At 42.5% G+C, this 27965-nt stretch overlaps 1 protein-coding gene across 4 annotated transcripts in view; it reads left to right on the top strand.

Moving 5' to 3' along the window:
* Positions 1-27965, top strand: part of KIT (KIT proto-oncogene, receptor tyrosine kinase) — a 77888-nt gene that overhangs the window by 17810 nt on the left and 32113 nt on the right. For 2 of the 4 annotated variants that reach the window (XM_081304166.1, XM_081304168.1), the window contains exons 2-5: positions 15948-16217; positions 19093-19374; positions 20457-20593; positions 25549-25720. In XM_081304166.1, coding sequence (XP_081160292.1) covers positions 15948-16217; positions 19093-19374; positions 20457-20593; positions 25549-25720 — 861 coding nt within the window. The remainder of the gene's footprint in view (positions 1-15947; positions 16218-19092; positions 19375-20456; positions 20594-25548; positions 25721-27965) is intronic. The other 2 variants (XM_081304167.1, XM_081304169.1) reach the window with 1 other exon arrangement.

Consider the following 27965-nt stretch of genomic DNA (forward strand, 5'->3'; position numbering starts at 1 on the left):
GGCGGGTCCCTGGCAGGGAGACGTTGGCATCTCATGGCTTGGTTCTGGTTGTGGGGCACCCCCGAGAGAAGCTGTTGAGTATTAGTATTCCAGGGCCCTGGCAGAGGGACAAATCCTTCGCTCTTGGTGATGGTCAAAAAGTCCTAACAGCTGGTTCAGAAACCAGCAAGCAACCTGAATAGTAAAAGTGGCAGTGGGAAGTTTTCAGGAAAGTGACTGTTGTCCCATCTCTCCTGGGGCTTCCAAGAACCCACTACCTCTTTTGCTCAAAGAAGTGGATGTTGGGGTGCCATGCTCCTTCCCACACACTTCAAATCCAGTGAAGATAAGAATAGAGATATAGCCAGGCGTGGTGACACTGCCTGTAATCCCTGCAGCTTGGGAGGCTGAGGCAGGAGAGGAGGATCACCAGTTCACAGCCAGCCTCAGCAACTTAGTGAGGTCCTAAGCAACTCAGTGAGACCCTGTTTCTAAATAAAATATAAAAAAGGGCTGGGGATGTGGCTCAGTAGTTGAGTGCTCCTGGGTTCAATCCCCGGTAACTCCCTCCCCACCCCCTCACACAAAATAGCTTTAATAGAGATGCACTCCTTTGCCTATTTTAGCCAGTTTGCCTTGGCCTGGCTAAAGCTAGGCTTCCCATTCCTATCTAGAAGATGAAAGCTTGGAAGTTGCCCCCATAGGCAGCATCTCTCTAAAGAAGAAACTCAACCTTGTCAATATTTCATGTAAGAATTGGCAATACCATGTATTTGTGTTATTTATAAAAAACTTACTTTCAGAGAGTGAAGACACAAATTTTCTTTACGATAGGCATCTCGAGACCTGGAGGGGTAGATATGCTCACCTGCTTTGGGAATCTTGCTTTTGTTAGGGGAACTGGTGGTCTGTTGATTTTTGCAAATTCTTTGGAATGCACATGTGTTTACATTGGGGACTCAACATACTCTCATACCTATATATAAACTCCTGCTTGATTAAATGTAAGGGAACTGAGTAAGTGGGAGGGAACAACAGTCATGAACACAATTTTGTAAGAAATCTGCTGAGCTGGCCAGGAGTGCCAGTAGCATAAAGCCATAGAATTTTGTGCTTTGCTCCTATGTGCATTATTTTATTTATCAGATGTCATTTCCCCCATCACTTCAGTTCATTCCACACACCCCCTTTCCTCTCCTCTTGCCTTCCTGCCCCTTCTGCATCCTAGAGAGGCTGTTTCTCTGATGCTTTCCCTGGTACTTCACCTGGATTTACCCTCTGCCCTCTGTTGCTGTTACGTGCAGTAATCCCAGCAGTACTGGTAACAACAGGGGACGTTTATGGAGTGCAAAGTACTTAAAGGATTTAGAAATGATGAACTGAACTATTCAGAGATGATCCTGAACTAGTTTACTCCCAATTTATAGATGTCACAATGGACTTGGAGAGGTCAAGTTCACTTCCCCCAAAGCCTCTCATTGCTTGGATTGGAATCCCAGCAGTCTGGCACCAAAGCCCAGACCTGCTTCATTATATTCCTGTTGCTTCAAATCCTCATCCAAACTCGGAGAAGCAGCAGCTTTTCCAGCCTCTAGACTTAGCTGAATTAAGTTACAAAGCTGGATTGACTACTTTTGTCAAAGTTTCTGTTTGGAGACAATTTCAAACTTAAAAGTTGCAAATGAAGTACAAAGAACTGGGGCACACTGATTGTTAACATTTGGATACATTTGCTTTGTCAGTGTATGTACATATTATTTTTCCTGGGCCCTTTGAGAATGAGTTGCTAGCATGGCTCCTCCTTTTTGTGCTCCTTTTAAGACCCTTTGTTAAACTCTCAGCCTTGTGTTTTATGAGAACATTGTACTCCCCACCCCCACCCCACCCATGAATGCCGGCTTCCCTGATTTCCACTAGGACCAAGGAAAGATGCAACTCCTATGTAGGCCCCTCAGTTCTTTAAGTTCAATTCAGACCCTAAAATGCACTCAGTGTCTTCCAGGAAATCTCTCTCTAGCACCTAGAAAACAGATCCTCTTCTTTGGCAAGATAACACCAAGGCAAGTCAAGGGGCTCCCTGAATGTTTCCATGTATTCTGAAATGAAGGAAGAGAGGGGATTCGCTGCTTCTGTTATCCAGAGCCACAGGTAAACTGTTTTCCCCCTACACATTCAAGTTGGCCTGCAGTCAGTGATCAACACGAGTGTGCCTATCTCCAGCCACTGCCTCAGATAAAATGACTTTCTGAAAGAATTATTGGTACTTTTGTTTTTACTTCCTTTGGTATAAGCCATCCTGTGGCTGTGAGGTGACAGTTTTGAAAGTGGAAGCAGAAGGAAAAATATTTACTCAGTATGGAATCTAGGGAAGGTCTGATAGGCCAATTAAAAGTGGAATTTTAGAGGGTATTCGTGAGTAAGATGTACTGTAAAATTCACCTGTTATGATGAAAATTAGCATAATTATCATTAAGTGAAGTGTAATTCCCAGCGTTTTTTTCAGACATAGAAAATCTGAGAGGCTGTTCCAAAGTGTAGATCATAGTTGAAGATGGGGTTTAAATAATGCCTCAGGGAAATAAATGATCTAGTTGTCAGGATGAATGAAAAATGCAACATGACAGACACATGCAGTGGAATATTATTCAGCCTTCAACAGGAAAAGAGATCTAACACATGATACACATGGATGAACCTTGATGACATTGTACTGAATTAAATAAGTGAGATACACACAACAAATAGCGAAATGATTCCATTTATATGAGGTACCAAGAGAAATTGAATTCATGGGGACAAATGGTAACCAGGGGTAAGAGGGACAGTAGGAGTTGGGCATAGTGTTTCTATGCCCAACTAATTGGGATGATGAAATGTCGTGGGAATGAATGACAGCGATGGTTACACATCACTGTGACTGCACTTATTGCCACTCAACTGCGCACTTAGCAAATGGTTAAGATAGATATATTTTGCCATAATAAATTTATTAAGTGCCCCATTGCCATAGGTGTGTGTATAAATGCATTTTTATATGTATACACCCATATATGTGTATAGTGTAAATATTATCCAGTTCCTCAGTTAGTAATGTTTCATTTGATAGTGTTAGAATTTGATGCCATAGAATTAGAAAAGTTTAGAGTGACCACTTGTTTATTTTCTAAAGTTTCCCCCTCCCCAGTCTGCAGGGATTGGCATTTTGCAATTTAGATTTTCCATAGGAGGGAAGTGTTGGTGGATTAGTCCATCAGCATTAGAACGCCCTGCACCTGCCTCTGCCTCTGCCTGGGCCCAGGAGGGTGCTAACTGCAGTGCCCCGCGGGGTGCCCGCCAGGATAGAATCTCACTTGAGAGTTGGCTGCAGCCCAGATGGTGAGGATGTGCTTGGGGCCAGGCCCCTCCTCTGTCCTTGCAGCAGCTCCCAGGTCAAGCCGCCCTGTGAGTAGTGTGGCTGACCTTTGCCATGTTCTCTGTGAACTGTTCCCTTTTCCTTTGTTCTTAGTTGTTCTTTAAGTTAAGGAAGTTAATGTTGAAAGAAGGGAATGTCCTACCCCCACCCTAAGCTTCACCAGGGTGAGGGCCTTGTTCTGGTGTTTATTGGATGCTAGCCCTCAGCGCCTTATCTAGTGCACATTTCAATAAGTGCTTTCCAGAACTCCATACACGGAAATCTACATATTTACCCCAGAGCTGTCCTGGACCATCAGGAAAAACCCACTGGAAATGAGAAAGTTCCTCCTTTCTGCTCAAGGATGTATCCCCACACATTGTGCTTGTCCAATTCAGACCTTATCTGACTCCCCAAAGGCGGACTTGGTAATGGCCAAGGGAGATTTCCTCTCTTGAGGTATTTTTATCTAAGATCAGGAAGGGAAGTCTGCTTCCTTCAACCCTGGGTTGTATTTTTCTTAGGATTAGTGAGCAGCGAATATATGAGGTAGTCCTGTGAAAGCCTTCAGTGCTGGTAAGCTGAGCATATCTAGAAGAAATTCTACAAAATAATTAGCTAGGAGGAACCCTTTTTTTGAGTGTGGAATGATGCAGGCATCTTCCCGGATAGTATTGACTTTAGAAATTGTAAGAGCCAAGGACCAAATTCCATATGGAGGCCCTTATTCTATGTTCAAACAGTAATTTGACAAAGTAGGTGATTAGTTATTTATCTCCTAGAAGAATCACTGCTCTTTATTCTTGCCACAAAACTTTCCTTGTCCTGTCCCTGGATCTTTTTTAAGGGATTTCTTTATCTTGACCCTGTTATGACCTACGTGTTTGCAGGTCTTGCAGTTTTAGAGTTTTTGGTGTCTATACACATCTATTTTTTTAGATGAGGAAATGGAGGCCTAGAAAACCTGACTTGCCTGAGATTTAGAATCCAGAGCTTTTATTTGTCTCACCAGTAACATGTTTTCCCCTTTGCCTCTTTCACTAAGTATTTGAAAGCAAAAATTGGCAGCTATCTAAAATATACTGATATATCTTAGTGAAGATTAAACTTAATCATTTTGCTCATGTCCTTCAACCTGAGAAAAGCTTTGACAGATGCCATCACTTAAAAGGCACTTGGTGGAAGCTTGAATCCCTGCAGCCTGGTCCTCCTAGTGAGTTTCCTTAGAAGAGCAGAACATCTGACATCTCTTTGATCTTGGTTGTGTTTTCCGAAAAGCAGAAGCAGCCCAAGGGCATCTTCTTCCAGCCCTGGCCGCTGGTGAGTTGGGACTCAGTGAAAGGAGTAAGTTGGGGATTCCACTGAGAGGGTGTTCCCAGCTCGGCCTTGTTGAGGAATCCAAGTGGAGACATATTTTATAGTAGAGAATGAGGTCACTTGATTGCCCAAGGACTATAAAATTAACAACCAGAAAAGCAGAAATGGTAAATGCTACAGGAAAGGCATGAGCAGGTGATTTATTAGTTCTGGGTTTTGTTCACGTGGTGAAGGCAGAAAACAGGGGCTGATGTGGGCCCTGAGAAGGAAGCAGCTCTCACTAGCAGAGGCAGGAAGGGCCCAAACCACGGGTGGCCCGCTGAAAGCCCACACAGAGAGGGTCAGAAGGTGGGGTGGGGTGAGGTAGGGTGGCAAACCCTGACCTTGCCTCTGTTTGCAGTGGGGCATCCCGTCTAGCAATTACAAGCCTGGGAACCCACTTCCTCAAATATCCTTTGGAATGGGAGACCACAGGCGACACCACGGGCCAGAGCCCGAGTTCCAAAAGACTAGGTCCAACAGAAGGGAAGGGACACATAAAATAGTGTTTTCTCCATACCTTCAGTGCCTTTTGGCACAAAAGGAAAAATGCATCCCACAGCCCCTGGGGTCAGGCAGCAGCCCAGGAGCGGCAGGTCAGCTCAGGATCCTTCTCCTTGAGTCACTTGTGTCTCTGTCCCTGCCTGACTTCCTTCTTTCTTCTTTGTTCTCCCAGCCACCTGCCTCTCTGGATCCTCATCTTCCCAACTCTTTCTGAACCCAGAAGGAGGACCCAGTATCTTCTGTCTTTCCACCCCACCAGCCACTGTCCCTCATAGTCACTGGCTCCCAAGAATTCTCCCTTCTCCTTCCCCCTCCCCAGACATTGGCCCCTGAAGTTCCTGCTGCCCCAGGTCCAGACTCTCCTCCCATCTCCCTCTGCAGGACCAGGCCTTGAGCTCAGAGATGCCGGTTTGCTCATCACGCTCAGGCTAGGATGCCAGCATTTGTATCTAGGCTCTGCTGGTGACTTGCAGTGTGCCCCCAGGGCTGGGAATGAGAGGTGGCAGTGAAGTGACTCCCCCTGCTTGTTATCATCAGTGGCCAGTCCTGCACAGGGAAGACTTGAGGGCTGGTTCTCTGTCCTTGTCTGCTTCCTCACGTGCTGCCATGTCCTCTGAAGTTCCAGTGGCCATCTCAGAGGCCCTCGGCACCATCTTCTGTGGCCTGTACTGGTTCTTCTTTATCAGCTGGATCAGTGTCAGTTTTCTCCCTACTGCAGCCGCCTTGGGCTCTGCCACTTCCTTCTGTGCCACCTCTGTTCCTTGTACTCTCCATTCCCTCTTTGGGTGATGCCTGGACACCCCAGGGGACTACCCACTATGTGCCACTAAGACTCCAGAGTATATCTGTGCCTCCAGCCTCTCCCTACCCCAAATTTCCAGAACCTTCTAGTTGCGCCCCCCCCCCCCCCCCCCCCCCCCCCGCGGATCCCAGTGCCCCTACATGTTTTTCCTGGTCTGATCCCTTGGTCCCACCCCTCCCATCATGGAAGCCCCAAACTGGAGTGCCTTCCCCCTCCTTGCTCCTTACTGCCCAGGCCGGTCCTCCCGCAGGCCCCTCCTGTAAAGACCTCCTTCCGACCTTGCTGTCCCCGCCATTCCTGGTTTATGCTCTCGTCTTCTAGCAGACCATGTCCCCAGTCCAGTTCCCAGAACTGTCGGGGCAGGCTCAGCACTGTACCATGGTCCAGGAGGCCCTGCGGTGGTCCCGCCTCCCTTGCAGCTGAAACTCTATGGTTTTGTGACTGCTCAGCACCCACTTCACTAGTTCTTCTGTGACATTTGCTCTTGTGTCCCTCCTGGTCGAATAAGCCTCTCTCCTACCCTCGGTCTGGCCAGGGAGGGCTCTTCAGTTGGAGTTCTGGGATGTCTTTTCCGGCCCTTCTTCCCCTGCCTACCCACGTAGTTTCCCAGCTAGGTTCTCCTTAGTGTGGATGATTTTTTGACTTATGATGGGGCTGTGTCCTGATAAATCCATCCCAAGTTGAAAATATTGGCAGTCACAAGTGCATTTAAAGCACAGAACCTACTAAACCTCCTTGCTTAGCCTGGCCTACCTTAAGTGTGCCCAGAACACTGCATGGACTTAACGGGTGGCTGAAGTCATCTAACAAACATCTAACAAAGCCTATTTGGTAATATAGTACAGAAGACCTCCTGTGGCTGAGTCCACCCAAGAGAATAACCAGTGACTGGCTAGTCTGGGGAAAGATAAAAATTTAAAATCTGAAGCGTGGTTTCTACTGCACCATCCTCAAGTTGAAAAATTGGAAGCTGCACCAACCTAAATCTGAATGTTTGTACTCGGCTTGGTTTTTGACAAGTGTTTCATTGTATGGTAATTACCTAGTGGTCTGTCTCCCCACTGGGCTTTGTATTCCTAGCCCCTGGCCCCTCCCAGGCTAAAAGGCAGGGCTCAGATACCACTTCATCAACCAAGATGTCTCAGAAGCGTTGGCTTTGTTCCTAACCCAGCTTTGTTTGCCATTAATTACTGACCCCTGAAACTTGGCTTTATTTGGTTTTGTTTCTCCATTCTTGAGATCTCTTGTGAATTGGTTTATCATCTTTAGACCAACCTTGAAATATACTTAAGGAGCTGCTTTCTTAAAAACCATGCTGCAGAGAAGCCTTTTGTGAATTTCAAACCTACTTTCAAATGGCTGATTATTTTACAAAAGAGTGTCTCACCATTACTGGAAATCTTAAACTGGCTCAGATATTGAAATGGATTTTGTACAATCACTAAATATGCTGTACCTGATAGGGTACTATGACCTGGCATGCAGAGAGAAAATTTCTTTAATTTTGCAAAGTTAAATAGAAATTTGCATTGTACAAAGGAATTATGTTTTCAGGTCTCAGAGTTCAGTTCAACACTTGAAAGACAGATTATATCAGTTCCTTATTATTTATCTCATGTAAAAACCTACAAAGATTCTAACGATGAGTTCTTCCCAGATAAGTCTATTAGTCTCTGTATTACTGGATTAAAGATAGACTCCAACACTCTCTTATCCAGAAAGTCCTTTGGAAATGGCAGAATGGTGAATCCAAGGGCAATGCACTTGGGGTATTCCTGAACTTGTGTGATGATGTCCCAGGAGGTTGTAGTTGTAAGGTAGTTCAATTTCTGAGGTGGGGTGATGGTGGTCAGGGGTGTGTCCTGGGGATTGAACTCAGGGTCACTCAACCACCAAGCCATATGTCCCCAGCCTTGTCTATTTAGATACAGGGTCTCACTGAGTTGCTTAGCACCTCTCCATTGCTGAGGCTGGCTTTGAACTTGCAATCCTCCTGTCTCAACCTCCTGATCCACTGGGATTTTTTTTTTTTTTTTTTTTTGTTTCAAAGTGCATGTTCCTCCACCTGAAAGTACATTTGATTTTACCTTCTCTGTATGAACTGTAAAACGATAGAGGAGATTACTTAAAATGATTTGCCACCAAGTGAAATTGGTCTTCAAGAGAGCTCATGAGCTAACAGCCTAGATTGGAGAAGCTGTGTGAGCAGGATGAAGTCCCCAGTGAGTCAGCCCTCCTTCCTGTCTGCGCCTTCCCATTCCCTGGACTGTGGTCATTCCTCTGCTGTGTGTTTACTGAGCAGGTTCTGTATTCCTGGCACTCTTGAGGCATCATGTTTCGCAGACAGACCTTACTTTAGATTCTGGAAGTTCACCGATGAGGGGCTGGAGCTAGGGGTCCTCAGGACCCTGTTTTTTTCTTGAATCACTGCACGCCTTCTTACTTGGAGAACTCTGCCTTTGCCTCTCCTCGAATACACATGCAACCACCCATATAGTCTCCCTGTCTCAGCTCTCTGGGCCTCACCCTGTGGAGCCTTTCACGGTCCCTCTAGCAGCAGGATGGCCGCCTCCCTTGAGCCCTGTGATGTGTTCACCCCCTCTGCATATTTCTATTTCATTGTCTGACTCCTGCCCAGCACCTCTGCATATTTCTATTTCATTGCATTGTTTGTCTCCTGCCCAGGGCTGTGGAGTCCCTATCAGCATTGAGTTCCAATTATGCAACTGGTGTATGTTGCAGGAAAAACTTGAGTGGCTAAGGAGCAGACCTCTCCTCAGTGGAATGTGGTCAGTTCTGGCCCCTCCTCCCCAGGCATGCTGTCCTTCAGCTTGCAGGGATGATCTACTGCAAGAGCATTTTTGAGGACTTGGGTGGACTTCACTGAGTTCCTGTTTCCCCTTCCCAGTGTTATTCTATTTCCAGTATCATCTCTTGTAAGTAACACCTCCAGGATGTGGTGGAAGTTACTAGGATCTTTCCATCTTGGTTTTCACCCACTGTATTCCCATGGGGATATAAAAGTGTGTCAGAAGCAGTGCGACACACGTCATTAGCTTTTATTTTTATTACAAATTGTGGTTAAACAGTACATGAACTGAGGAGTAGTTTGAACATCAACTTCTCTACCTTGGTCACATAGTTCCTGCTCTACTTCTCTAAAACCCGAACAGGACCCTGTACGTCGGTTTTCTTCCTAGCCATTGTTTGGCCTGGTTCCTTATATTGGTGTTCAAAGGAGGAAAGGTTTTGAAATGATTTCCTTACTTTTAGCCCCAGCTATAAATCCAGACCTTGCAGCTGTAGACACTTGTGAAGGATGCAAAGACCCAGAAGTGATGGTTAGCATGGCCCACCTCTGCCGGCCACCTGGGAGCACCTATGCTCCATCAGCAAGTCACTCCGCTCACTCCGCTCCGTGGGCCCTCGGTTAGTCTGTTAATTGACACATTGCAAAAAATTCAGGTATGCCTTGAATATTTTGTTTTTGTTTAAAAAATGAAAGCTGGACAACTGGTATATCTTTAGGTAAGAGGACCAAACTTTTTTTTTTTTTTTTTGGAGTTTTGATTGATTGATAGGTTCCAAGAGAGTCCCCAGCTGCCATATTCACCATTCGCCATACCCCAAATGCATGATCTGCAATTTCTCTTCCTTTTTTTTTAGTTGTAGCTGGACACAATACCTTTACCTTATTTATTTTTATGCGGTGCTGAGGATCAAACCCAATGCCTCACACATGCTAGGCAAGTGCTATACCACTGAACTACATTCCCAGCCCCAAATCTGAAATTTATTATTCTCGCTTCCTTAAATGTTGTCCTCGTGAGACAGTCTGGATGCAGAGTCTCCCTAGGTTTTGGTGAACTGGAAACCCTTCTCTACGAAAGCTTCACCCACATTGAACTCAACAGTAGATCTTTTTTAATGGAGCCGCTATTAGAGTCCTTCTTAGTTATGTATAGGCATATACTTATCTTTCATCAGTTTTTATAATGTGAACTTTGTACATATGATTTCTACATGATACATCATCAAGCACAATTTCCATAAACAGGTTTGGGATTAAAACCAGGTGACTCAGATGGTGTGAGTGGAAGAGCAGAGATAAGGGTAATCAGCTTGAGCTTTAGGTGCCTTGGGCTCCCCATCAGCCTGATTTAAAAACAAGAGCCACTAGGTCATTCAGCTTAGAGTTAAAAGAGCTGATGCCCCAGGGAAGGGGTGTGAGGGGGGAAGACATGGTCCCTGCCCTCAAGCACAACCATGGGGAACAATTAGAAGTAATGACTAATTAATTTTTTTAATGATGAGATTTGAAATACCATTAGGGGGACTCAGGCTCAACTAGAGGTCAGAGTGAGCACATAAGAAAGAGCCCAGGCAGCTTGTGAAGTTTTAGGCCGTAACTGGACCTTGAATTGTTGAATTTTTAAAAATCGTAGTTTTTTTTTTAATTGCGATAAAATACACATAACATAGAATGTGCCATTTTAAATGTCCAGTGACATTAGTTATACTCACAATGTTATGCAACCATTACCACTATTTCTAGAACTTTTTCTTTCATCATCCCAGACAGAAATGCCATTCATTAAACTTGGCACCCCCCAACCTCTAGTGGCCTCAAGTCTTTCTTTGTGAGTTATCCTATTCTAGGGTACCCCACATATGCAGAATCATATTCTTTTGGGCCTGACTTAGTTAACTTGGTATAATGATTTCAGTCCTTCTGTGTTATAATACATAGCACATTTCATTCCTTTTTATGGCTCAGTAGTATTCCATATTGCAAGGCTATGCCATATTTTATTTATTCATTCATGTGGTAATGAACAGTTGGGTTGTTTTCACCTTTTGACTATTGTGAATAATACTGTTATGAACATTGGTTTACAAGTATCCGTCTAAGTCCCTGCTTTCAATTCTTTTAGACATGGTTAAGTTTTATACCAGTAGCAAAGTGAATAGCCAAAGTGCCTTATGAAGCTTTGAGCAGAAGATGTGGTGGCGTTTCTTCTACTTTGTATTGTTGGTAAAATCTGATGTCGTTGACTGTTCACTAGTATCTCCTTTGTGGTAGGACTGTCTTTATGCTTTTTGTAAGCAAGTACTGTCTTTTTGGCTCAGTACTTAGCAAGGTACCCAGGATAAGTACTTACTGAGTAGCACCTGGATTTCCTAGCCTAGTATTCATTAGAGGAGTTGTTCCCAGAGTGCCGAGTTTTGTCATCTATCATTTTCTTTTTGGTTCATTAATTAACATATGTTCAGGGAACAGAATACAGTTCTTAATATTGGCTTTAGCCAAACATAATTAAGGAAGTACATTTACTACTGCAAAAAGTCCCAATATAGATAAAACACAATTCAACAAACATTTGTTGACAACTTGCTGTGCACCAGAAACACTTCAAAATGTGTCATTTCAGAGCAGTTTCAAAGCTCAGTTGTAATACCTATTTGAAAGATGTTCCTTTAATCCGTACTCTTTTTTTTTTTTTTTTTTTTTTTTTAACTGTGAGACCATTATAACAACATTCCAGATAGTTTGGAAACAAGAGAATAAGCATTACCCACAGTCCCACACTAACAAAACTCTCTTTTCATTTTATAGTGTGAATCTGAGAATCGAACTAAAAAATCATTTGTTTTGAAAAATAAAATCCTGAATGCAGCTGTTGGTCATTAATTTTTAAATGATTTTGTAAAACTGGAAGTAAAACAAGGTACTGGTCTCGTTTGCAGGCCTCCGTTTTGCAGTTGCCTGTAACTATTTAATCAATGAAAGAAGCCACTCTTCTCTTGGTGGAGCATTGAATTGACATATGACGTCTTTGGGGGACAGGGCAATGGACTGCTGGCTTCTGTGCAAGGGACCGGGTATTCAAGCACCTGTCCTCCCTTGGGTCTTTTATATGATCAGGGATTGAAGGGGATGCTTTTGTGACTGTGCCAGGGGACAGAGCACAGTTTGGATGCTCACTTATGGGCTCCTTGGGCTCAAAGACCTTGCATGGGGCAGAGGAGGTAAGACATGGACGGCCCCCTGGTGAGCATCAGAACACGCCCAGTAAGTGGTGGGGCCGAGCGGGTGGTGGGGCTGAGTGAGGACAGGTCATCCTGACCAGGAGGGGTCAGGGAAGGACATCTGTCACGAGTCTTGCCTTCAGCTGGGCTTTCCACATGACAGGAAGCTGGCTGATAGAGAAGGTGTCACCTGGGGAAAGAGGTGGACAGAAAGACGGGTGAAGGAACGAAGAGTGCCGTCAGGATGTCAGGACCCTTAACCTGGCAGCCCCGGGGAGGCCTGTGGGTGGAGGAAAGCAGCTGGAGAGGAATCCTGGGAAAGTGCTTCCCAGGTTTACGTGAGGCCAGGGCCTTGAGGCCGAGTACAGAGGTTAAGAAGGGTTGTTGGGGCTGATGGCCTCAGGGTTGTGAGGTGATCGAGGTGGAGTCGGGGTGGCAGGGAGGTGTTTGGGGACGGGGTGTTCTCCCTGTGAGGTGGCAGATAGCTTGCCTGGGTTGCCACAGTGGGTTTGGAAAAGGGCCCAGGACGCGTGATGGAGCCTCCAGAGGAGTGATGGCTAGGACGTGCTGCTGCAGAGGGGAGGCGGCAGGAACCCACTTGGGCCACCACGGGAGCCCTGCACGTAAATAGGAAGTGGATAAGACTGGACCGATGTGGAGGGGCGATAAGAGGTTCTTTCTAGCATAAATGCGCCTGACATTTGTTGTTTTCTGAGTGCCTGAGACAGAGCCCAGTGCTTTATACTTTAACTTTATAATTGCTGTCCCCACTTTGCAGATGAGGAAACTGAGGCAGAATTAAGTAACCCGCCCGCAGATGGCACATGCAGTAGTGGCACTGCCAGGGTGCATGTCTAGATGTGCTTTGATTCAGTCTGTTAGAATGTTCCACATGGTTATTGGAACTTATTAAAAACTTCTCAGCCTTGTTTGCACACCTCATTGATGGTCCTAAGAACTCTATGAAATGAGGATATTTTCATTTTCCTGTGTGTGCCAGGCATGGAAACTTGGACACAGAGAGTTCAAATGACCTACCTTAAGTCCCACAGCTAGGACTCCTACCTGGCCCTGGGAAATCTGGAGAGGCCAGCAATCTTTATTTGGTTAATAAATGAATCATGTTTCTGTGAGCCCGTAACGTGGACTCATGAAGAGTTTGAACGGATGGAAATACATGGCAGTGTACATCCTTTTGGAATTTTTGGATCAGATTTACTACCACGAGCGTATTGACTTAGAGCTCCTTCTTTTTAAAAAGGGATGATTAATTGAAGTAATAGCATCTGCCTTTATTGCTGCCCCCATTTTTCCTTCTTCACTCCTCTGTACTTGCAGACACCCGGCATCCTTAGCCTGGCTGCCCTGTTCGGACACGGGGCCCTGCACACTCAGGTGGTCTCCCCTGTGGCACCTCATATGGTTTGTGCTTAATAACATCTGATGATTATAATCAAACTTATTGTCACCCTCCCCAAACTATGGTGGCTTGGGAGCCTTTTGATGGGGGGTGTCCTCTGCTTAACACAGTGGGGCTACGGTTGTGCCTCTGGGTCAAGTATCTGTCCGCATAATCAAGAGGAGTCAGACTGGTCATCTGTACACACACCTGCGGAAACCGGTCCGGTCTTTCTGTTCATGTGTCCTGTCCCCGCTCTTTGCAGGTGTGAATAGGTCTCCTGTTTCCTTTACCTTCCAGCCTCCTTTGGCCACAGCCTGGTCTACTCTTGCAGCTTTTCAGCCCTGGAGCCAAGAGACATTCCCACTCGACTCCAGTGGCACTCTTGCATTTCTTATGGTCTCTTTGTAACCAAATCAAGGTGTTTTTTCCATTTCCTGTGACCTTGCTGTGGCATCTGCCCCGGAGCTCCCAGCTCTGAAGCTCTCTGATGTGTCACTGTCTTTGTCACTTCTCTGGGGCCTCTCTCGTTCCTTCCTTTTGAAAAATCTCTCGTGACTCTTTCCAACTCTCTTGGCTGGTAGAGCCTGCAAGACTGGCGCTGAGTTTTTTTGTTTTCCCCCCTTTGATGATCTGGTACTGTCTGGGGTTTTTAACTTCACGGGGCCTCTCTGTGCCATGACCATCTGAACTCCAGGTGAACCTCAGGTCGGAAGCCACTCTCTGCTGAGAAGCCCCTGCATGCACCAGTTGGCAGGTGCGAGAGGCGCCTGCTCTCCTGTCCCAGTCCCCATCCGATCATGTCCCTGTCTCCCACCCCTGCTGTCCTGGACTTGCTGCCTACAGAAGGAAATGAAAGCCCCTAGGGAGCTCTGTGTGGTATTGGCGGCCCACCTCACCCAGGGACCTTTTCTTCTGCACCTGTCACCTAGGTCGTCCATGACAAGCTATAACAACATGTTCTTCCTCTGGTTGCTTCTCCTCCTCTTATTCTCGACTCCGTCAGCAGGTTCTCGTTGCTGTCACCTGCACACCAGCACCTCTCACTCCTTCCTTGGATCTGGTCATTTCTCTGGTGTCTTGCTGCGCGTGCCACTTTTCAGTGAAAAACTGATGTTGCAAGTACTTACTCCCAGGTGTGCAGGGCTGGGTGTGCAGGTTGATCTGGTCTCATATTTGGCCTTGCCCCTCACCCTCTCCACAGGAACCCTGTTTTGCAGCCAGGCTGGTTTCGTTATAGTCTGAAAGGCCTCATGTGCCAACCTCAGTGCCAGCCAGCTCCTCCTCCTCCTTGCCTCCCCTTGGTATGCACTGATACAGTCAGGGCCCAGTTCGCTTCTTACTTTGTCTTCATCTTTTTATTTTTTGGTATCAGGGATTGAACCCAGGGACATTTAACCACTGAGCCACATCCTCAGCCCCTCCTGCCCTACTTTTCCTCACCCCCTTTTTTGGTGTCTTATTTAGAGACAGGGTCTCGCTGAGTAGCTTAGGCCCTTACCTAGTTCCTGGGGCTGGCTTTGAACTCACAATCCTCCTGTCTCAGCCTCCCAAGCTGCTGGGATTCCAGGTGTGCACCACTGCACCCAGCCTTTGTCTTCATCTTAAAGCTTGAACTTGTAGCCGTATTTTACTTATTCTGGCACATAAGCAGTTTGTTCTTTAAGCTCTGGAATGTGTGTGTGGAGACCACGAGTCACAATGACATGTACTTTCCCCAGCCCTAACACGACGCTTTTGCAGATCCTTATGAACAGACATTTGAATGCATACATGCCTGCATGAATAAATGAATTGTCTACTGTGAACGTTCTCAGGTTCAAGTTTCGTATTTGGAGTCTAAAGTTTTTGTCTTTATTAAACTAGATACGCTGGCTTCCTCTCAAGGAAACCTGTGTAGACATTTAGGTTGATCAGGTTGAAACCCAGCTTCTGCCACAACTGTCTGACCTTAAAAATGGGATTCTCGTTTTCTGCCTTGAGATTCTGAATAGTTCTCCTTTTAATGAATGTTGCCATGTAAGGAAAATTATATAGCAATAACTGAATTCACAAGGCCTGAAGAACTAAGGATGTCATTGTCATGTACATTCTGCCAAAAGCATGATCTACTGGTGGCTTTTCATTACGGTAGCGTGAGACTTTGTTTTTGTGGTCTCTAACCCAACTGTCCGCACCATGACGATGGCCCATAATCAGAATAGAAACGTGACCCGCTGGCGTATTTAACCCAAGAAGGCTGTGACATCTAGCAAGCTTGGAACACCAAATGTGACCCTTAGGATTAATTGAGGGTTGCAGAAAATAACTTTCTAGATGAACTTTAGAAATTCTCTAGACAGAACTCCCTTCCTAGCCATAAATAGCCAGCAGCTTTGTCCTATTTTTATTGTAGAGAGCACAGAAGATGGAACTCGGCACAGGAAGAAATGTTTTATTTCGCCAAGGAAGATCATACTCAACATGATTCTTATTTTTCTTGGCAGGCTCTTCCCAACCATCTGTGAGTCCAGAGGAACCGTCTCCACCATCTATCGATCCTGCACAACCAGAGTTAATAGTCAGGGCTGGCGACCAGCTCCGGCTGGTATGCACGGATCCAGACTTTGTCAAATGGACCTTCGAGACCCTGGATAAGAGGAGTGAGAGTAGGCATAATGAATGGGTCAGGGAGAAAGCCGAGGCCGCCGACACCGGCAAATACACCTGCACCAACCGAGGAGGCCTGAGCAGCTCCATTTATGTGTTTGTTAAAGGTAAATGCCTGACCGTCTGCGATGCTCCGTTTCAGGGAACTTAACATCCTGTTCTTAATTTCTGATGGCATAAATGACTAACCCAAATTTAGAAATATATCTATTTTTCCTAGGACTGGGGATTGAACCAGAAGTGATCTACCATTGAGCTATAAAATTAACTTAGCGCCCCCCCCCCCCCAAACTTTTTTTTTATTTTCGATTTTGAGGGTCCCTGGAGTGGCCTGGAATTTGCAAACCTCCTGTCTTAGCCTCCCGAGTTGGGAGTGAGATTAGGTCTGAACCACTGCACCTTGGTATGTGTCAGATTATGCTGGCTGGGTCTAGAAAACCTAAAACAAGTGGATAATTTTTTCTTTTCTTTTTTTTTCTTTTTGCTGGTTTCTCCCATTTCTTGATACATAGTGGCTTTGAGTGTGACCCCAGCTGGAGGTCTGCAAGGCTGTGATACTCTTCTTAATGAGATTATTTAGTCCATTTGTCCCGGTGCTCCAAGTAAACCCTGAGAATAAATTATGCCATTTGGGAAAGCTACATTTTAATGCCTTCAGATACGAGATACTCCCATTTAGCAAAAACACTTTGGGGAACCAAAGGCCTCTAAGGGCCTAAACAAACCAGCACTTCAAAAGATTTGGCTCTCTCTTAGAGAATAAATGTCGGAAAAACAACTTGGACAGCTAACATCCCTTGTCTGTCATAGATTCTTTGTAAGGCTGTTCCTTTAAAAAATTACATGGTCTTAGCAAAAGGAAAAGAAAGGTGATGGTTGGATTTCTCTACCTCATTTCCTATAAAGAATTCAGTGGTGCGTCTATTTGTGCTTTTGCTATCTTGTTAAGTAAGAGTAGGTTAGCTGGGCAGGGCTGTATCTTTTGGCTGATATAAACACAGATTTATGGAAAGTTTGAGACAAATTCAAGTTACAGGAGGAGAAATGAAGTCCTGGGTCTGGTCTTGGGCATATCAAAACTGGGACTGTCATTAAAAACAGGCCTGAGGGACAAGGCCTTCTCCATGATATTGTGGATAAACAGTGGCTACATTTATCATGATGGGCAGTCTGAGCTACCCGAAGAGTCTATTTCCTCGCTTCAGTATTTGAGGAAGATTACCAGTTCTGTCTTCCTTGGGGAATTGTTAGAATTGTTCAAATGCTAGCATGCTCTATCAAGGGTTAATAAAGCTGACTTGGAAGACTGCTATGAAATTGACTGTGTCTCAGCTTAGTTTATCAGCTGTCCTCTCCTGAGTGGGTAGCTGAGAAGAACTGTCCACTGATAAGCCAGAGCTAAGCTTCAGGGTACGGTTCCATAATTGTTGAGCCAGTCCACGTGACGTTTGAAAAGGTGCTCGTAATTTCCAGGTGATAATGAAGCATCGTTCCTACTTATTAATAGGACGAGTAGGCAACTGGATATACGAGGAAATGCTGAATTAGCCAAATCACTCACCCACCTCACACAACTTTCTTTACAGGAAAGTCATCTTCCATAACTTGGAACTGCCTTTAATTACAGATTGAAAGTGATTGGATCCTCCAGTAATCTATGTCATAGCAGTGAAGAAAAGGGGGGCATGGTTGGAGGAGCTAGAGGCTGATGACTGAGAAACAGTAGGGAGAAAAACAACCAGCTGCAGTTTCTTCAGATCATAGTGTGACCATGACATTCTTTGAATAATTTTCTTTTCAAAATTAAATGATAAAATAGAACTCTATTTCAGTGATATCAGATTAATTTTTGTGGGACACCTGGTGTCCAGATGTAAAGGACATCTTGAAAAACCAATTTTTAATGTAATCTGTTGACCCACCCATTTATCTGCATTTTCATCACAGAGTACAGGGTGGCCTGGGATTGTGTCCACAGAGTATACAGGATAGTCTCTGCTTATGTGAGGTCCCTGTCGGTTGGAATCCTTCCCCGACTCTGCCCCATGTTCTGACAGAATGATTAACAGTGTTCCCTTCTGCTCACAAATGTCCTGGCCTGGGCGGTAAAGTATCTCAGTGACAGTCCTGCAACTCATAAGCTCTACATGTGCATTTGAAATTATTCACCTTCTACATTTCTTTTGAGAAATATGAATATTGAGGCCCATGTGTTATTTGGACTGCACAGCCTGCCCAGAGTTCTCTAGAATCTCCTCAGGAGGTTGACCATTCTGAAGCCTTGCAGTTCTGGAGAACCTTTTCCTGCCCCTAGCTGGAATTACGTGACTGACCTATTGACTGCTGCTCCTCAGGCTATTACCTTGTTCTTTTCTTACAACTGTTGTAATAGAATATTCTCAGGATTTTAAGAACTCAGATTTTGGGATCTATCACTCTTGGCTTTGAGTTCTGCCCAGTAGTTTCCAGGGTATATCACTTGAGGAGTCTTGCTATCGAGAGACCTGAGTCTTATCCAAATGGAGATAATGATACAGGTTGAGTCAACCTTATCTGGAAATTTGAAATCCTAAATTCCCTGAAATATGAACCTTTCTGAGATTCAAAGGGACACTCAAAAATTTTTGTATTTTGAATTAGGGATGCTCAACTGGTAAAGTCTTTGCTCAGATTTCAAAATCTAAAAATCTCTGAAATCTGAAACACTCCTGGACTGAAGCATTTTGGATAAGGGGTACTCAGCCTGTTGTACTGATCACAGACATTTTGAAGACTAATGATGAGTGTAGTGGTCCAACCTTGGTGCCTGACATTTGAAAAGTCCATAGGATTATTGAAATCAATTTTGCTCCTTTGCACAGAAAGAGGCATTTGGGTCACTAAGAATTGCTGTCACAAAAAAGCAACATTTTAAATCTTTTAAGAATGTTTTCAGTGTCAGGGACCAGCCGTTCAAACTACTAATTTTTGATATGTTTCTAGATCCTGATAAGCTTTTCCTCGTCGGCCTTCCCCTGTATGGGAAAGAAGACAATGATACGCTGGTTCGCTGTCCTGTGACGGACCCAGAAGTGACCAGTTATTCCCTCATGGAATGTGAAGGGAAACCTCTCCCCAAGGACCTGACATTTGTCCCTGACCCCAAGGCTGGCATCACAATCAGGAATGTGAAACGCACCTACCATCGGCTCTGTTTCCGCTGCGCTGCCATCTGGAAGGGCAAGTTGGTGCAGTCGGATAGGTTGATCCTGAAAGTGAGGGCAGGTATGGGCATCGTCTTTCCAATTTTCTAGGCACTTGAGAATCTATTCACCTGAGATTGGCTTCTGTCTTTTCACTGTGCACCTTAGCATAGGTGATCAGGACATGGGCCCTTCATTAGGTCCCCTAGCTTCCAATTAATGTCAGGTCTCACGTGGCAGCCCTGAGCAACTCATTTTTTGACATTTTCTAGTTGAGATGGGGAGTCTGCCATAGATTGGCACATAGACCACATTGGGATGGTCATTAAACCTACTGGCTTAGGTCATCCCAAAGATACATAATTGCATCAAGTGTTCACACCAAGAGAAAGCCAGTAGGAAACTTTAATTATGCTGTTTGAAAAGATTAACCTTGCAATGATTCATTCTTTAATTTACTATTGACATGTGAATTGACTTTCTCTTTAGCCGATTAATTTTAATACATTTCCAAACTATTCCAGATCTGAGAAGGAAAGCATTAATTGACTCTGGACCTTGTTATTATTGTGGCATTATGTAGAATATTTCAGAAGCCAGAAGATAATCTAGGTTTTGTATGTGAGATTATCTAATTCAACACCAGTTGGCATTCAGCTGTTAAGTCATTTTTATTAATGCTTTTGAAAAAGAACGCTCTTTGAAATGAAGGGAAGTTTGATTATTTAAAACCTGTGGTTTTCAGAAGCAAGCAAGGTATTGTTTATATAATGAATGGAAAAGATGCTGTTTGGTTAAAAGAATAAAATTCCTTGTAAGTCCCATCCCCTGAAATCATTAAGATTGTCTGAGATAGAGAGCAAAACTGCTGTACAATGGGGCAGGTGGGGATAGGGGGTAAGGGGGTGGAGTGCTCCTGTTTTGAAAAAGCATTTTCTAGAATCTCATATTAGGCATACTATTCTACTTAATAGTAATTAATTTATTTGAAGGATATATGATATAATTGCTGATGTCCTCAAATAGGCAAATAATATAAGTAGGTGAGTACCATACTTTAAGTTATAATCAAATGTGCACATTTGAGGGGGAAAAAAGGGAAGTTAAAATTTCATGCCAAAATAGGAATGACTGATTTGAGGGCCATATTTCTTTTTATTCCAGCCATCAAAGCTATTCCAGTTGTGTCTGTGTCCAAAACAAACTATCTTCTTAGGGAAGGGGAAGAATTTTCAGTGACATGCACAATTAAAGATGTGTCCACATCCGTGGGCTCAATGTGGTTGAAGGACAACAGTCTGGTGAGTGAATTGTTCCATTCATTCATCTCAACATGTTGTTCTGCATGGGAGTCTTTAAGTTTTGTTTTTGTTGTTTGTTTTTTTAAGAGTGTCCTGGGCGGGACTCCACTGGCATGCTTAGCTGGTTGGAATTGTGGGGGAGGGGAGTGTGTTCAGATGCTTATCTGCCCTTTATGTACTTCTGCATATACATTTATTATTAGTGACAAGTAACTGTCATGTTGTAAATTTATTGGGCGAGAACGTCAGCATCATATTATTAATGCTGTTTCTTTGAATGACTTCAGTAGGGAAAGTTTTTTTAGAAAAGGAGTGGTCAGCTTCATAAATACCTTGCTTTAAAGCTATTGTATTATGCAGGCCAGATTACTTAAAGTAGAAGGGGTTGCTAATGTTTCCCTTCCATACTTACAAAGAGTAAATGGTCTCAAATATGAACCAGAAAGCGCTTTCTTCCCCTACAAAATGGCCTAATCACTGGAGAGCCAGGTTTCTTTTTGTATGGATCTGATTTCCTCCTTTGAGGCTGATTACCTGAGATTAAGTTGCTAATAGTTTTCTATTTGTTTTAGTTGCTATTAATAAAATGGTTCTCTTTAATCCAAAACATTTGGACATGGTTAGGTTCTCATTCATTTAACAGATATTGAATGTCAGAAACTATGTTAGGTATCTTACAAATTTTAGCCAGGTTTTTGTTTGTTTGTTTGTTTTATTTGCTGTTTTTTTTTTTTTTTTTTTTTTGTAGTGCTGGGATTGAACCCAGGTCCTCCTGCGTGCTAGGCAAGGTCTTTCTCACTGAGCCACATCTCCAGCCAAGATATTTAAAGCTGTTTCCTCCCCCGCCCCCCATCCCTAAACACTCATATTACTAATAAGGCTTTCAACTGTCTTAATTTCCCTAATATTTTACTTTTAAAGTCCTCACTGATCAGATTTTCAGTAGCTGTTTCTTTCTTTCTTTTGAGTAACCTTGGCCATCTAGTTAACTAGCTATCACAGTGGTTTCTCTTCATTACACATGTCTGCATTAGATTAAAAAGAAATACTACATTTTATTCCTCTCTCTTCCCCCTCCTCCTCATGCCTTATTTTCAACATTGGCAATTTCATGCCTGTTTAAAGAATTCTTTGCCAAAAACATAACCATGGTAATTAGCATAGTGCAGATTTTCTGACGGTATTCATGTAGACCTGTGATAGATATCTTGCTCAATGAAGCCTGCCATTGACCTGGACAATAGATTGTATTAGAGACTTATTCTTTCAAGCCAGTGGCTCAGAGAGAAACAAGTTTTAGTTTTCATATCATATAATGTAATAAAAGCAATAGCTTATGTATGGATTTTTGGCTAACTTTACGGAACACAATCCCATATTAATTGGCTTTCTATAATCCTTGATGTCAGATGAGAGAACAATTTAGACTGTGTGTATGTGCATTTGAGCCTCTATAACTTGAAAATTAGCCTTTTTGAGATGAGAAATTAAATTGCCCCAGGCGGTTTTGTTCAGAACCATTTTTCCCAGGAGTCCTGCATGCCATTCCCAATTATAATCCACTGGCGTTGGTAGATAAGCCTTCAGTGTTGGGAGCTCCTTGGGGAAATCCCAGGGTGTACCTCCAAGGGTTAAAGAAAACCAAATCACATGCAAACAATATGTAATGTGTGACTTGCAGATGGGGCTCCTGGCTGTCTACCAAGGTTCACCCGTGAATCTTTGATTGATATCCTCTGGCTTAATTTGGAATGCTGTTAGCACTATCAAATTATTCCAAAAATCTATAATATTTGATCCTGACCTTTTAGAATTAAGTTTATCTCACAGTGAAATTTAGGATAAAATGACTTTTTAAAGTTGCTGAGATTATCTGTTTGAGCATAAGAGAGTCTTGGAGTTCCTTCAACATTTGTTCAGCTTGGTAACCTTCCAAACTCTAGCATTTTTACTTGCTTTCAATTCTGAGCTTGACTGTATCCTAAATTATGATCTCCGGGTTGAATGTGGAAATTGCAAGTTATCCCATCCGGCAATGACCCATCCAGAGTTGCTGCTTGGCTTTCTCCTGTGGACTCTGACGCCCTTGAAAGAAACAGATGAAAGATTTTTTTCAATCTAGAACTTGGTATGTTCAGTCTAGAACTATCTGTGTTACTCTGCTTTTGGAGAAGAGCAATCTGAAGAACAATGGCTTGAGAAAGGCATTTGTAACCTTGGCTTCACTTGGCTGTGATCTGATTGAGTGGAATGGCCAAAATTCTGCCAGTGATTAGGATAAATTCTTAGAAGGGGTGATTTCAGATCTACATAGCGTTCTAAACTGGAAAGGCCTTTAAAGATAAATTTGTTTCTTCACACCCCTTTGGAACAACTGCTAGGCCTAGGATTGGTGGTGTCTTTGACTTGCCCAGGAGCTCACACTTAGTTAACAACAAAGCACGTTTCTCTTCTTTCCATTCACCTTAAAAACAGTCAATTTTTATGTGTCCTAAATATTAATGTAAAACAAATTTCCAAATTGGGCTGGAGGTGTGGTTCTGCCTAGCATGTGGAAGGCCCTGGGTTTAATATTCAGCATTGAAAATAAAATTCAAAAATATAATTAAAAACAAGAAAGAATCATAATCCCAAGTTTGTAGATTTCAGTGTTGTGTAATAAAAATGTATTATGAGCTTCATATAATTTCAAATTTTCTAGTAGGTATATTACAGAAAGAAAAAAAAAGTTCAAATTCATTTTAATCAAAATGTCTTATTTGACCCAGTGAATCCAAAATGTTATCATTTCATCTTATAATTAACATAAAGGTTATTAATAAGATATTTTGCATTTTTTATTATACTCGGTTTTCAAAATCTGGGATATGTGTCACACACACACACACACACACACACACACACAGCATAACTCAGTTTTGACTACCACATTACAAGGGTGCAGTGGTTACAAGTGGCTAGTCTTTAAAATGTAATATAGCCCATTTTTTTTTATATATTACTTTTGTCTCTTCCTCCATGCATATGTATTGTCATATGGCTGCAGTTTTAAAGTACATCCAAATTGTGATTTTTCAAGTAATATAAACATGTATCTTTAAAAAATTTTTTTAAATATTTGTTTTTATAAATACACAAAGTTAATCTAACAAATACCTCATACCCCCTTCTCAAACTTAATGAATGTCACATTTTCTTTGTTATAATTCTTTTCACATTTTCCAAAGTTTTTTTTTTTTAAGTTTTAAGTTTTTTTTTAAGGTGGACACAATATTTTTATTTTACATTTATGTGGTGCTGAGGATCGAACCCAGCGCCTCGTGCATGCTAGGCGAAGCACTCTACCGCTGAGCCACAACCCTAGCTCACAAAGTTTCAATTAAAGACCTCTTTGTGCATCCTAGTAGATCCTCATTTTTTACAGTCATAATTTTTATTGTTATCCATACCTGATAGGTCATTTAGGTTCTTTTGAGTTTTAACTGCAGTCAGCATCTTGGAGCTTTTGGCATCTGTTGTTATTTCCTTGAAATAAATTTGCTAGAGTTTTCCAAGGAGGACTGCCAGGCTGTTTTCTGGAAGGACTGTTCTGACTTACAGCACTGTCCAGTGTTCTATTAGGGCTGCCACAGTCTGGCCAAGGAATCACCCTTGATTTCATTCCATATCAATATCAACTCTTGTTTCTTTTCTTTCTTTTTTTTTAATATATTTTTTAGTTGTAAATGTATCTTTCATTTTATTTATTTATTTGTTTATATGTGGTGCTGAGGATTGAACCCAGGGCCTCACACATGCCAGGCAAGTGCTTTACCACTGAGCCACAACTCCAGCCCCGGTTGTTTGTATTTTCATTGTGATAGGAATGTGTGTGCACTTTACAGAAAATTTGGAAGATTAATAGTGGACACATTTTTTTTTGGTACAGGGATTGAACCTAAGCATGCTTAACTACTGAGCAACACCCCCATCCCTTTTTAATTTTTTATCTAGAGACAGGGTCTGTCTGAGTTGCTTAGGGCCTCACTAAGTTGCTGAAGAAGTTGGCTTTGAACTCTTGATTTTCCTGCCTTAGCCTCTGAGCTGCTGGGATTACAGGTGCTCACTACCGCGCCTGGCAATAGTTGACTCTTTTTAATCTTTTCAAGGAATTGCTCTAGTTTGTACTATGGTTTTTTCATGCTATTTTAAATGCATGCAATCTCTCCTTGTCTGTAGACAAATAAGAGTGAGATGATAAGACCACGAGGGTAGATTCACAGCCCTTTCTCTTCAGTTTCTGCTTAAATACTCCAGCGTGGTATTCATGTCTTGTGTTTCTCAGAACTCTTTCTTGTACAAGAACTGTGGGATAGGGACTGGGGATGTGGCTCAAGTGATAGTGTGCTCGCCTAGCATGCATGAAGCACTGGGTTCGATTCTCAGCACCACATAAAAATAAAGATTGTGTCCGCCTAAAACTAAAAAATAAAAAAACAAAACAAAACTGTGGGATGAGTTTTCAAGTTAGTTGTCCACATTTTGATCCTATTTTTTTCTGCAGATAATAAATGTTAATAAACTAGAACATTACTAATGCGAATGTGTTTTCTTTCAATCATTGGAATATAGCACAGGAAATGTTAATATGACATACGTGTGCTGACTCATTATAATATATCAGTATTCTGTAATATTTCTTATATGGTAACTTTTAAAATATAATACTGCAGGGAATTTGAAATGAATTTTCATGTTTCTTTCCAATCATTAATAATGACTATCTTTCAATATAACCCTGTAAGATGTGAAGAGTTCCAGTGACAGTCTTGTCATGATGCTTTATTATTCCTACTTAAGTAGTGTATAATGAATGCTAATATGGAGAAGTTAATTGCTGCTATTTTTAATTTAGGAAGATCCTGAATATAAATTATATGGTAATCTTTGATTTTTTTCCCCCCTTCTGAAACCAGCAGACTAAAGCACAGGTAAAACGTAATAGCTGGCATCAGGGTGACTTCAATTATGAACGTCAGGAAACGTTGACTATCAGCTCAGCAAGAGTTAATGATTCTGGAGTGTTCATGTGTTATGCCAATAATACTTTTGGATCAGCAAATGTCACAACAACCTTGAAAGTTGTAGGTAAATATCTCTATGGGGATGTATAAATTACTGGCAATAGTGAAAGAAGAAATTACTAGATAGTTTCCTTTTTATGTAAATGGAATTCTAAGAACAGATTCTTAGAATTTTATTATCACTGAATGAATGAATGAAGGAATAATCTCCCTGTAGCCTCTTACAACTACAACACAAATGAATTCCACCAGTTTCACAGAAGAAAAGTCTGTCTCTGAAGTTTAAACCTGTCATTCCCTGTACCACCCACTCTCCCTTTCCCCGCAAAGTACACGTTGAGCTTTTTCTAAAATTCTAGTCTTTGCTGAATGACTTGAGTTTGGAAACGGTTGTAGGTTTTATTTTTATTGGGAAGGACAAATGCTTAGAGGCTGGAGTATTTCTCTGAGTCTTTTGGTAGCTTTCCTCTGCCCATCATTGTGATCATTTGTGGTGCATCCAGAGTTGGGTACCTCCTGCCTGGTGCTCCCCGTCACCTCCCTCCGTCAGCAACCTTGAAGGTGATGAATGGCATAAGCCTTCAGGAAGGAGGCCCACTGGGACGTGGGGCATTGCTTCTAGAGAATCAACTAGAAGAGGGTCATCTGCCCTGACCCCATCTTATCTGGTATGCGCAGTTGGTTCAGCTTTATCTTCCCTGCTCTAGAAATCCCACTCAGCTTGTTTTCCAAACATCTCTTTACAGAGAGCAAAGTAAGTTACTTGAAGTTGCTTGATGTTTTGGGGGCTGGGGGTGTAACTCAGTGGTAGAGCACTTGCCCAGCATCCTGAAGGCCCCGAGTTCTATCCTAGCACACACCCCTCCCCCCTCACCAGAGTTGATTTACTGAGAACAATAATAATTATCTTAATGTAATCATATTCCTAGTGCTTGGCTTTAATTAAATACTTGTGGGGTGGTGGAATTCATCATCATGAGCAATATTGAAATGATGTAATATTTGTTTACATATCTCTCCCCCTCCCCAAATTTCTTCAGTAATTTATGTTGCAGTGACTGATTTCTGATTCACCCCATGGTGATCTCACCAAAATTTTGGGGTTTCCGCCCATGTTCTAATGGACAGTATCTCACCAGAATGAATACAGAGAAGTTACGTCTTGCAATTATAGAGTTAGCACACAGAAAGTATACCAGTTTGTCCCTAAATGTGATTGTGAACCATTTATTAATTTGAATAGAAAGCTGTGCTTTTAAAATATTAAACTCCATAAGCACTAATTTGCTAAGTTGATTAGGGAGCATGTTGATATATCAGCTTCAGCTCGAGAAAGCAATTAGTAAGGATGTTTTGAGCATATTGTTGTATGTAATCGGATTTTAAAAATCCATTCATCAATTTCCAAGAATTATAAATGTGTGACTGGAAAGACTTGTGGCTATGAAATCTGACTCTGGTTTTGTATTGTTTCGGGAGGGGGTCAGGATGGAAGGGGAACAGGAAAAGACAAAGAAAAGTAAATTTTTAGCAATTGGGAATAGGATTCGGATCCAACATGGAATGGTAGAGAGAAGGTGGCTTTGGGACCATCCTGATTTTCCCAAATTGTATAGAGTTAAGTTATACATGATGTTACAGGGATACATATAATGTGGATATGATATAGATACATATAAAATAGATTTAGATAATAAAAAAGTTACTATTATGAAGCATATCAACATACCCATAATCCCATCGAGTGATGGTTTTTTTATTTTCATTTTGTGGCTAGAGAAACTTGAATCTGACCTGATTTTCAGTTGAGGGCTGTACTACTTAACTTTCTAATGCACCCTACTTCAGTTCCACCTACATTTTCTCTTCTAAGAAACACAGCCACTAACTCCCACACTGGAAAGGAGAAGCAGAAGTAGGTTTCATGGAAGTATCAGATGTAGAATTTATACTTGATTAAATATTCAAGTATCACCAACTTCTTAATGCATAAGTACTTGAAAACGATTATACTTGATGTTATAACAATTCAGATGGAGTTCTTTGATTCTTTTTGTTACAGCAACCAAGGTAAAGTTTTAATAATTTTTACATTTTGTGGATTTGAAGCTATTTCACTGTATTGAGCAAACTGGACTACAGAAAGCTCAAGAAGACTAAGTATTTTCTATACGGTCATTGTGAAAGAAATAATTTCAGTGCAAATATTGTCTGAAATATCTGAATATTTTGCATTGTGTACGGTTTTTGAATGTATGACCTTAAGAACCTGAAATTTTAATGTAACATGCATATGATGAATATTTTAG

Source organism: Spermophilus citellus (genome assembly GCF_964194105.1).
Source record: "Spermophilus citellus genome assembly, chromosome: 8".
Taxonomy (NCBI): domain Eukaryota; kingdom Metazoa; phylum Chordata; class Mammalia; order Rodentia; family Sciuridae; genus Spermophilus; species Spermophilus citellus.